The sequence below is a fragment of the Melospiza melodia genome, chromosome 13, assembly GCF_035770615.1.
Source record: "Melospiza melodia melodia isolate bMelMel2 chromosome 13, bMelMel2.pri, whole genome shotgun sequence".
Classification (NCBI taxonomy): Eukaryota; Metazoa; Chordata; class Aves; order Passeriformes; family Passerellidae; genus Melospiza; species Melospiza melodia.
The window spans coordinates 13,992,480-14,004,788 of record NC_086206.1 but is presented as its reverse complement, the minus strand read 5'-3'; the positions used below and the strand labels follow the sequence as shown (position 1 = coordinate 14,004,788).

Here is a 12,309-nt window from a genome sequence, read left to right as displayed (position 1 = left end):
CAAACAAGTATTCAAGATTTTTATTTTAAGACTTCTGTTAATTAATATTTTTTTGTATTTCTCATAACTCCCCAAGCTCAAACTACAGACACCTGTTTCTCAATATCAAACATTCCTTAGAGGTGATGCTGCACTAGGATCACTGGAAGATCCTGAGCCACATTTGTAGCTCTGTCTGCTGTGCAGTTTGATTCCTGTCTGTACTTGTGAGCTGGTGTTTCAGGTGTATTGAACTCTGCAGTGAATGGGAACTCAGTAGTTGTTGAACTGGGGGTGGTGTTTTAAACTTTGTGGGGTTTTTATTTGAGGAAAACCACATTTCCTTTTTGCTGCCCTTTGCAGTGCTGTGACCCCAGAACTGGCTGCCTGCAGATACTTTCAGACAAGCTGTTCATGCTCTCTTTTTGGGAGTGCTTGGAGTTCCTTGTGCCATGGGCCTGCCCAGGTAGGACCAGCTCTGGAGACAGACAGACACTGCCTGCAGCTCTCTCATCTTTCCACCCACTGAAGCCAAGCCCATTTGAGTTAGAGCATCAGCCCCTTTCCCTGCCCCATTTATCCTCTTCCCCAAACACCCCTGGGTAAAAATTGGATTATTTGTTTTGTTTTCAGTCCATAAAATACCTCTCAGTCTGAACATCTGAAATGTTAAACAGCAAGCAATGAACTTGCTTTTTTCAGCACTGTCTAAAACATGTGGAAAGGTTAGGAATTGCATACTTCTGTAGGTTATCTGGGGTGCACACTTCTTCATCATATAATCCTTCAGGATCCAGCAGGGTACCTGTGAACAGAAAGGGATTTGTGAGTGTCCCAGCACAGCTCCTGGATGTGCCTCTTGGGCAGCTTGCAGAGGCACAGGTGTGTGGGACAGAGGGGACTGCTCTGAGAGCAGTGTGTTCACTTCTCCCTCCAGACCTCCCTACTGCCTGACACCTTGATGATGTCTCCACACTTCCACTTTCTCAGCCCCCATGACTCTAATTTGTTTTTCTCCTACCACAGAGTAAAACCCCATTATTAAAAAGTTCTACTTAACTTTAGTACCTTCACAGTTATTAAAGCTCCTCTGGGGAAAGTAATAATTCCTGCTCTAAAACTTCAGTGAGTTCAACTGAGTCTCACCAGGTATTAATATCTCAGAGTTCCAGGAAATCTTTTGTAATGCAAACCTTACAAATTCATGGAGTTGGTTTGCTTTGTTACATCCTCACTATTTATTGAGCACCAAATGGAACACTCTGAGCAGAAGCTGCAGGCTTTCACTGCATGCACAAAGTACAGAAACAATAAATTGGCTACCTTCCCCTCCAAGTAATCTAGAGAATATTTTAAAGGTAGAATATTTGGGGAAGGCATTCAGCTAGCTTGATGCATTCAGTGGCTTGATGCACTTGTAGAATGTGGAATGCAGTTCCAGACCTCTGTTTGGTGCTTAATTATCATTCCACGAGATATTGTTAAAGTCTGTAAAATTTATGGTGTAGAAATACCATAATAAATATAAATATTATAAATAGATATTTTATTATTATATATCTTATGTATTATATTATATTATATTGTATTATATATTATATTGTATATCATATCATATCATATCATATTATATTGTTATAAGTATTTGTCCTCCACCAAACCCTTGCTGCTGGTCAGCTGAAGCAGCAGCAGCTGCTCGGGGCAGGCTGTGGGTGGCAGAAGGGAGGCATTCATTCCCACACTGAGAGCTGGAGAACTCTTACCGATTGCCCAAGGCTTGTCCTCCCCAGGACCAACTCGACACGGGTCTTTGTAGTGTGTAAACAGAGAGTGCTGTTGCTCCAGCTTGTCCTCTGCAGGGAAAGAACAAGCCCAGGAAAAGGCTCATCAGCTCCTGGTTGTGAACCTGTGCACAGCTCTGTGTTCTGACACAAGAGCAGCACCAAGCCCTCGTTTTTCCTCAGTAGGAGAATCCTAAATACAAAGGTTTGATTTGAGTCACTTCAGCCACAGCTTTGCTGCACAGCAGGGTCTTGCCTCTGTCAGAAATTCCAGCAAATGCTTGCCATTAACAGTGCTTTCCTGTGCTTTCTTACAAAGTCTTTTCAGTGGAAGGTATTTTTGGAGTTTTCAGCTCTAAGCTGAAGTGAGAGTTTTTCAGTGATTCTCCCCCCTGTGCCACTGCCATTGTTTGCTTACACAGTACAAAACTCTTGTTGAGATGGAACACCCAGAGGAGAGCTGGGCTGGCTTCCCAATGGCAAAGGAAATGCCTGTTTGGGGGCATATTCACACATCTCAGAACGTTTGAAGATAAAACCTTATTTTTCCTTTGCTCCAGAAGAATTCACTGACTGAATGTTTTCCAAACTGTAGCAGATCAGAGAAAGGACAGGCAATTGATAATTTGCTTGGGATGTTATCTGCAGCATTAAAGCCATTCTAAACATAATCAGCATGACTATCAAACTTTAAATTAAATTCTTCCTAGCTGCAACTGAGCTCCTTTGAAAGCATTGAAAGCACATCAAGCTCCTGGGATCACTTGGTAAGAAATCCCACAAAAAGCATTTCAGAGCCAGAGCAAACCAGCACGTTCCAGTTCTGTGAGTGCTGCTTATCAACACAATCACCACATCTGGGCAAGAAACTGGAACCTGAAAGTGACAATGGCTACAATCCCACTCTTAAATGGCAAAGAAACTGCAACCAGCTCCGGAAAACTTCTCACAGCACTTACAGCTTTTACAAGGCTGAAACATCTTAGCAACACTTGAAGGCTCTCTCTTGGGAGAATATTCACCTGAATTTGGAGCTGCTGCTGCTGCTGTTGTGAAAATGGGAAATAAAGTCCAAAACAAAACTCTGAATGTGAGCTGTGTCTCTTAGACAGAGCCCAGCTAAAACACCAAGGATCACATGAAATCTCCTCGTGTAAAATGGTGCTCTTGCCAAGGAAGGAGCTGCTGATCTCTTGCTGAACAAAAAGCTGGAGTGAAGCAGTGCTGTGCTCACAGCTGTTGGCTCGTTTGCCATTTTGTTATTCAGTCCTTAGTTCAGCTGACTGACAGTTCATCTGGCTCGTTACATCTTCCCAGCCAGCTCTCAGTCTTGACAACACCCTCACAACTGCAAGGAGATGAAAAACTAATTTTTCAGTGAATCCTGGATTTGTAGCAGATGATTGGAAGATTGACCTTCCCTAAGTTCTGCCGCGTGGGCAACACAGAGAATTGTTCTTTCTGTCTGAGCAGCCAATTGGTTTGTTTAATGTTTATGAAAAAGTAGAAGATGAAGCCTTTGCCAATTTTAATTTCTCCAGGTTTTCCTTTGTTGTATCATATGTCTACAGAATCTTCCTCAAAACCAAGATAGATTAGAAAATAATAATTTACAACTGTGGGACTGACCATGGCAAGTCACAGCTGGTGACACAAAACTTTGCCCATCTGATTGGAAGGCTTTTTTTCTTATTCTAAAAGGTTTAAAAACATCATAGACCTTTACACAAGTCAGTTGAAAGCAACTTAAGGAACTTTCTGATAACAGTAAGGAACTTTCTGATAACATTCCCACTAAGTGTGAATTCCCTGTACAAATGTTGCCGTAATGTTCTGTAAAACTGAGTTGCAGAAAATTTGTCATAAGCATAAGGTCACTCATGGACCTAAAGATCTTTGAAAATTGTACTGTCAATATAACTAAGAATAGAAGCTTGGTATTCACTGAAACATTAATTAGCTGTTGTATCAGTCTGTGGATTGGGGAAAGATGCAGAAAATCACAAAGAGAATTACAGGAAGCTAATTATTGCTTTAAAAAAACTTAAGATACTCAATTAGCCTATAATGCTAGCAAATGTCCCTAAAACAATGAGTAATGTAAAAAGGGAGGAGAGGACTTTAAAACATTGCATTAATCTTGCTTAGTACATATGACAAGAAAGCAATCTGAAAATAAAAAAAATGAACAGCCAGCTTAATTCCAGTTTCCAGGCTGGGTGCATTTTAATGGGGAGGGTGATGTAAATCAGCATCAGAGATAGCAAAGATAAAATTAATTTTTATAACCCATTTTTCAATCCTCTGTAGCAGGAGTTGCAATGTTTACAGCTATTATTTGCAAAAGCAAATTGTTATTTTTGCTTTGTCAGTAAAAAGACAGCTCAGAATTGCATTAATTATGCTCTGTGCATCTTGTGAAAGATCTTGGGTAGAGTGCCAACACTTCTCAGGTGGAGAGTCCTGACCATATGTTCTACCTCACAGCTCACTCCAATCTCTCCCTCCTCGTGCTGCAGAGCCCATTCACTCTCCATTTGTGATGGGACTGGGCTGGCTCCCATTTGGTTTGCAGCAGCTTGTTCATTTCCTTGATGGACACCTTTGCCTCCAGGCCACTCCATGCAGACAACAGTGAAAATGAACTGAAATGTTCAGACCACAGCAGATCTGTCTGTCTGTCTGTCTGTCTGTGTCCCAGCCCCTGCCTGCCCTGCCCAGCCCTGCTGCAGCTCCTCAGCCTTGGGCACGTGGAGAGCTGCTATTGACCATTTCCTTCCTGGATTCCCCCAAAACCTCACCACCTCTGCTGCATTGTTCTTCCCCCTACGATGTGTTTGTCTGGCTGCAGCCTTGTGCAGCCACTGCCACCCGCTGCTCCCCTCAGCAGTGACCATTCTGAGTTCACTTTGGAGCCAAAGTTGTGCATTCCCTGTTTGTACATATGTGTAGAAACGAGTGAGAGGAGGTTTGGGCTGGTGGTCTTTTCTACCAAACTTTGCTAAAATCCTCCATTTCACATGTCTGATACAAGTAATGAGATTAGAGACTACACTCTGGGGGTTTTTAGCTCAGACAATGCTTTTTGTTAAAATTGCTTCTGGTATAGGTGTTGCTCTCTATCTCAGTTACATGTTACTTATAAAAACCACAGAATCCACTGGGTGCTGTTGGCCTGTTCATCCTGTTCATCCACAAACCCTGCTCCGAGCTGCTGAATCCCTGTGGGTGCTGCAGTCTGATGTGCCTGGGCAGTGCCCTGTGCTGATCCTGTCCCAGTGCTGATCCTGTCCCAGTGCTGATCCTGTCCCTGTGCTGATCCTGTCCCTTTGCTGATCCTGTCCCTGTGCTGAGCCTGTCCCTGTGCTGAGCCTGTCCCAGTGCTGAGCCTGTCCCTGTGCTGATCCCGTCCCTTTGCTGATCCTGTCCCTGTGCTGAGCCTGTCCCAGTGCTGAGCCTGTCCCTTTGCTGATCCTGTCCCAGTGCTGATCCTGTCCCTGTGCTGAGCCTGTCCCAGTGCTGAGCCTGTCCCAGTGCTGATCCTGTCCCAGTGCTGATCCCGTCCCTGTGCTGATCCTGTCCCAGTGCTGATCCTCTCCCTGTGCTGAGCCTGTCCCTGTGCTGAGCCTGTCCCAGTGCTGATCCTCTCCCTGTGCTGAGCCTGTCCCTGTGCTGATCCCGTCCCTGTGCTGATCCCGTCCCTGTGCTGATCCTGTCCCTGTGCTGAGCCTGTCCCTGTGCTGATCCTGTCCCTGTGCTGAGCCTGTCCCCGTGCTGAGCCTGTCCCTGTGCAGCATTTCAGCCCCAGCCTCTGATCCATGGGCCAGCTCCAGCCCAGCAGGGAGCTCTGCTGGATCCCTGAGCTGGACAGAGCAGGGAGGCACAGAGGATGCAGACCCAACACTCTGCACTCCACATTGGTTACACAGTATAATATTCATGTTTGGAAAAAGCTTCCATCTCTGTGAGCTCACCACCCATTAATTATGGTTTTGTGGATTTCTTTTTCTAGTACCCTCAGTATCCAATTAAAAGAAAAAAATAAATTTCTTAAAAAAAAACCCTCAAAAGTACATAGCATCAGTTAGTTTTTTTCCAAGACATATTCAGCAAAGTTGAATTCTCTCTGCAGCATTAGTCTCCTATGTCTGTATATATGTACTACCAAATTATTTTTAACTGCATGAATTTACTACTTTTTCTCCACAAAAATCCCATACATGTCTCTCCCAGTAACTAAAACTGTTGAACAGTAAATGTCTACCTAATTCAAATAAAGCTAAACCACTGGATCTGTCCTCATTATTGCTACCACAAGTCACAAATTATTGCTTTGTGCCTTAAAACCCATCATGGTTAATAATTCCACAGACCTCATGGCACGAGCTAAGGGAGTAGCTCACACTCAAAGCTCATACCTATTTTAGAAGTGTCTGCAGCAATTAAGTTTCTCCTAGCAAAAGGCAGTCATAATGCAGTATATAGTCATATACTGTGTAACCCACAGGGATCAAGAACATTCCTATTCCTTTTCAGGACTGGCAGACACCAGGAAAAGGCAAACCTTGTCTTACCAGAGGAGCAGTTATCAAAGTTGAGATCTCCACAGAGTACATCAAACGCCACCAGCTCCTCTGGATTGGCTGTACTGGAGGAGGAGGTAGATTTTCTGAATTCAGACAGCCAATCTTGAAGCATATCCAGTTGCTCACATCGAACAGTTGTGTCTCCTGTAGCAAACAAACAACAAATCAAGGAGTAAGACCTCCTGTTAGAATGTTACTCAGCCAGATATGAATTGCTGAGCTGTTGGAGACATCCTGAGATAAAGGCTGCAAGATAAGAAATGGTGTGGCCAGAAGGGCACTCACAGTGCTGAGCCTGTTGGGAGCTCCATCAGGACTCACTTTTTGGTGATTTGAAGTGTCTCCTTCTGGAGGCAGGCACAGCTGAAGAAATGAGAGGATGAGTTCCCTGTGCTGCAGACAACTCCCAAAACAATGATGTTTCTTGTCATAGGAGAATCTGATGCACCATGTTTATAATCAGGAATTCAGAGTTAAAATCCTACTTCAGACAGAACTAGACAGTATGCTCTGGGGCAAATCACTTATCTTGCTTTGCTTTCTAATTTTTAAAAAGGAAAAGTTTAGCTTTCAAGTGTAAATTGTAAATATACATCAGTGGTACATTCAGCTTATACTGTAGTAGTCCATCTGAGGAAGGATTCTCTTTATGGTCAAGAAGAGGATGCCTAAACTGGAAGTGTTTTTTCATATTTTCAAAGGTACATTTTGGAAACAGGTTTAGGTAGGCAGAAATCCAAAAACAGAGAACAGGATTCTTTTTCACCAGTTCTGGGGTGCACACCAGGGTGTGCCCTGCTCTGCATGGAAGGGTTGAGATTGATTGGTTGCCAATGGAACCGTCTGACACACAAACCAGCTCTTTAATTACAGCAACTAACCACACTCAACTTCAAGCACATCAGGTGACATGAAGTCTAACAAAAAATTATTCCTGTCTCTCTCTTACAATGATACAGCAAATCATTTTGATGTGGTCAAAGGAGCAGAAAGATGCATTCTAGAAACAATTATTTACCATATTGTCTTTCCTTTTATTTTGTTCTCAGTCCCCAGAGTTAACAGCTATAATTTTGCTTGTTTCAGACTTTTATAGATATTTGAAGTCAGGACAACATTTCTTTTCTTCAAAATAAAAAATTTGTTTTCAAATGCCAGAATCAGAAGGAAAATCAGCAAGCCCAAAATTATTTAGTCTGAGTAGAATTTTACTTTGACATAATCTACTACTTTGTAAAACCTACTTAGTTATGTATGTCCAGAGCTTCTTTCAGAGGCCACTGTGGAGATGGTGAATGTTTAATTCTGCATCCTTACAGTCTATTAATCACTCATCTCAACTGCAGCTGTCACCAGCACTCTTTAGAGACTCTTAAAAAGTGAGCTCTCCAACATTAGCACTGTCACTGCATTAGCACACACAGGCTCCAGCCACTAGGGCTTCACCCTCCTACCACTGCTGCCCTGTGAGAGGTTGGAATTTCAACATCATCTCGGGGCAGGGGTGAGCAGGAAGGTGTTAAATCAACAGTTAAATACAAACAGAATCAGAAATGTTCAACCAAGGATTATTTGATACGGTGCTAAATAATTAAAAGATATATTGAAAAAACCATGACTAGGGAAAGAGGGTTTAAAGTAGGTTCTGACACTGACTCATCTCTTCAGGCTGGTAATTCCAACAGCAAAAAACCTGATTTTTTCTTCTGCTTGTGTTACTCCTAACAAACCTTTACCAGCTGGGCTGTAATATAAAAGCAGATCTGTTTCCCAGATCTATTCCCTAACCTACAGTTTCTTGTCCCACAGGTTCCCATTGTACCCCGCTCACACAGCTTGGGAAAGCCCCTGTAATGACAGCACAAGGAAGCCCCACAGTGAAGATGGAGCCAAACAAAAGCACAGGAAATAGGTCAGATGGAACAAATGGAGCCTGGAGCAGGTGACACTCACTACAAAAGGTGTGCGTGACTAACAGATCCTTCCTGCTGAGCTAAAGATAGGGCAGAAATCACAGATCCATGGAATGTGTGAGCTGGGAATGTGAAAGGGACCTCTGCAGATCATCCAGCCCAACCCTTCTGCCCAAGCAGGGATCGCCTACGGCAGGTTGGTCAGGGCCATGTCCAGTCAGGTCTTGAAAATCTCTGTAGCTGGAGACTCCATAACCTCTGGGTAGCCTGTTCTGGGACTTTGTCCTCCTTGCAATAAAACCCATTTTCCTGTGTGTAAATGGTGTTTCAGTTTGTGCCCAGTGCCTCTTGTCCCATTACTGGACCCCAGTGAGGAGAGGCTGCCTCCACCTTCCCTGCACCCTCCCATCAGATATTCACACTTGGCCAAGAGCTTTCTCCTCCTGCAGCTGTCTCAGCTTTCTCTTTCCTGGTGAAGCTCATTCAAATTCATGGACTGTCCTCCTTTTGCAGCATCTGAATCTTCCTCTCCTGTCTCCTCTCCTTAGGCTGTACTTTTTCTGACCTGCCATTGTTTCCTCATAAGGAACTTTTAGGCATGGTGCTTGTTGACAAGAAAGCAGTAAAATCTCATTCCCCACAAAGTCCCAATTTCATAAATTGCTTCATTTTCTAAGAAGTGCTTTTCCATTCCTGAATGGCCAAGGATGTTTCACTCATTTTCTGTGAATTATCCATCTGGCATGGCTTCACCAAATGAGAAATAAAATAACAGGCCCATTACCACATGGGCATAAAACTCAGGCAGCAACCTGTCCCACATCAGCACGAAAAATACAGCAGACCCACTTAACTGAAGCACAAAAAGGTAAAATTCTCCAACAGAAAAATCTTGAGAATAACGAGAGACACAGAGGAAAAATGCTGTTGGTCTGATAAGATGCATTGCTGTTACTGGGAAAGCATTAACTGCATTGTGACATCCACCTCTCTCTGAGGATGCTGAGCCTTGGTAACAGCCCTGCACAGCTTTTAACCTCAGGGCTTGACAGGTAAACCTTGGAGCTCTGGGAACACGACTTCCATCTGTCTTTAGCCAATGTGCACTTGTGACAGCCCAGCAGCCCTGGCTGTCCCCACTAGAGGTCACAGCAGTAATTGCTCTTCAGGGCACTGCTGGGAGCAGGGGCACACAGGCAGCTCCATTTCCAGCACACAAGATGGGATCTCTCTAATGAATCCCTCTAATGAATGACTTGAATGTAATTGTTTTCTAAGATTAATATTATCCAGCTCACTGCAGCTCTCAGCAGGTACTGCACATATCCACATACAAGAGTTACAACCCAGACCCCAGTCTCAGCAGCTCCCAGTGATCAATAACTTTGGAGATGAAGATAAGAGAACTCATCAGACACCCAAGTAGAAGTGAGGCCAAAGTTGCATCCAGCCCACTCAGGGAAACAGTTCAGTAAATACTGACAGAAGAGAACTGGGTAGTAACTCCCAGCAAAGGCTCAACTTCTTAAACATTCAGATAGAATCAGTGATCTGACTGCCACCAGGGATTAGCCAAAGAATACAGATTTGTGCTAATTGCTCTGCACTCTTTTCTTCAGTAACCGGCCTGGAAAAATGCACATAATTGTGTCCTGACGGATTCCTGCAGTCAGCATTTCTGAATTCTGTGAAAGTTCCTTTCAGCTTCAAATTCTGTAGAAGGATGAAAGGGTAATATGGGAAACTTCAGCCAGCATAAATAAATACTTCACCTCTGTTCATTGTGGAGTAATCATACTTGCCCTTTCCATTCACTTTGAAAACGCTTGAGTGAAACCCTGGCTTCAGTCAGAACTCAGGCAAGAATTATGCTGGAAGGAGCACTGTGGTTGTAGGACAAAGCACAGACAGGCCTAGTCACAGGAAATTTAAAAATCTACTGGAGGCAGTGCAGTATGGGATGTATTGGCAGGGAACCTGGGGAAGAAGAGCAAAAAAACCTTGCAGAGTGTAGGATGTGAAGCCTAATCACAAGGAAAAATTCCTTCCAAGTCACAAACCAAAGGTTCAGCTGTGAGACAGGCTGCACTTGTAACACTTAATCCAGGGTAGACTGAGGAAATAAAATAAACCAAAGTAAGAACAAACCACCTAAACCCCAAAGGAGCAGAGTCCCCTTTTACTCTGCTGGGCTCCTGCTCAGCTGGGTCAGGTCCCCAGCCAGGTGCAGCACAGCTGGGGTGGCACAGCAGAGAGGAGGGCAAGGACAGACTGCCCTGCTGGACACACAGCTCTGCTCCTTCAGAGCACCTGTGCAATCACTGCTCAGCACTGGAGCTGCTTCTGACTGCACCACCACAGCTTCCAACACTGAGAGAGCTTTCTCAGCTCTGCTCCAGCTCTGTGCAGGCTTGGGAGCTAAAACTGGGGCTGGAGAAGGGTGGGTTCCATCAGCTGGGCTGCCAATGGCTGCATTCACACTAAATGCAGAACAGGGATGTGAGCAGGTGAGGAGAGCATCCAGCAGGCCACATCCCTTCAGCTGGGGCTGCAGTAGCTTGAGGTTAACTCTGGACTGATGCCTTGGAGGGGTGTCTGAGCCGTGACTCAACAGCACTTGGGATGGGGGTGGATTCAAGGCAGCAAAACCTGGCCAGAGCATTAATCACTGACTAATCAACAGACATAAAAGAACTGTGTAAAATTAACAGCCCTGCAAAATAATTACATCAAATCTCATTAAAGGATCCCTTCATTTGTCACTGAAATGCAGCTATTTCCACAATGGAAATAAAGAGCTTCTTCAGAGCAGCAACCAGTACCAGGCAGAGACCTGAGAGGAAAAGCTACATCTAAGTCTAATGTTTCTTGAAAAAGTTGAGGGTCAGGTCTGAACAAATGCTAATTGCTCAGAACATAGCTGAGCCAGCACATACCTTGAGAAAAGGATTAGCAGCTGGTCCCTGATCATGACCAGTTGGATCATTTCACTTTATACTTGTGTAAGTATCAGAATTGTCAAGTGTAAGTTTACATGTCCTAGAAGGGAAACCCAGTTGCACTCAGCCATGTGTGACAAGATGATATAAATGGCTGACCTTTTAAACACTGCTTATTTTTATAGATAAACATCTTTATATCATTAAACTGGGGTTTTGGATAATTTGTTTAATGCATGAATGTTATGAATCAAATGATGCAAATCAGAAAATACAGCTCTGCCGAACTTACGAACTTTAGTTTTCCATTTCATTCCATAAACAAATACATCTAGGGACAGACTCTTAAATCATTGTCTGCTCTAGCTGAATGTAGTTTGAACCAGATAAGTCTAAAAATACAAAGCAGGAAAATAAAAGGTTGTGTTTTACCCTTGAACAAACTTTAGGTTGACTTTGAAAATAGAACATTACTGCCTCTTTCTTCTTCCCTCCCCTCTCTTCCTCTTTAATATCTTAGGAATTTCACAATGTGGTTATTAAGGATTAACTGAGAATACAGGACTAGGTAGTAAAAAGGAACAGGACTGAAAACTAGAAACAAAACCCAAAAAAACTAAACCAAACTGGAACAGCAATAAATCTCAGCAATCTCACAGTACATTACCCTAAGTTAAAAATAGAAAAGCAGAGAAGGATGTTACATTGTTAAAAAGGAGCTGAAAAATTCATTAATCTTTTTTAGAGCCACGCAGTGTCTCTAATGGACTTGAGGGACTGCTGGTTTTGCTGGCAGGTCCGTGTGTGGCTGAGGCAGGAGGGAGCAGCAGAGCAGCCCCAGATGCTCGCATGCGGGTTGGCAGCTCTGGCCCACCCAGGTCCCAGCACATGGGCTGGCAGCAGCCACCCTGCCAGGGCTGTCCTGCTCCCAGCAGCACCAGGTTAATGAGGGAAGGGTGTCCAGCCCTCTGGCTAAACAAAATGCTGATCATACTCCAAGTAAAGATCTGTAGATTTGGTTTTTATAACTACATCTACTCTGAACAGAACTGCTTTAAAACATACGACCGAGAGAATTTTGCAGTGAGTATATTAACTTGCTGGTCATTTA

The 12,309-nt window shown here is 43.7% G+C and overlaps 1 protein-coding gene across 1 annotated transcript in view; it reads right to left on the bottom strand.

Annotated features, from left to right (window-relative positions):
- The window catches only part of SMPD3 (sphingomyelin phosphodiesterase 3), a 104,422-nt gene that overhangs the window by 10,106 nt on the left and 82,007 nt on the right, over positions 1 to 12,309 (bottom strand). Inside the window, exons 4-6 of the mRNA XM_063167815.1 lie at positions 6,335 to 6,490; positions 1,743 to 1,832; positions 721 to 784 (exon numbers count right to left, since the gene is read on the bottom strand). Of these exons, the coding sequence (XP_063023885.1) occupies positions 721 to 784; positions 1,743 to 1,832; positions 6,335 to 6,490 (310 nt within the window). The remainder of the gene's footprint in view (positions 1 to 720; positions 785 to 1,742; positions 1,833 to 6,334; positions 6,491 to 12,309) is intronic.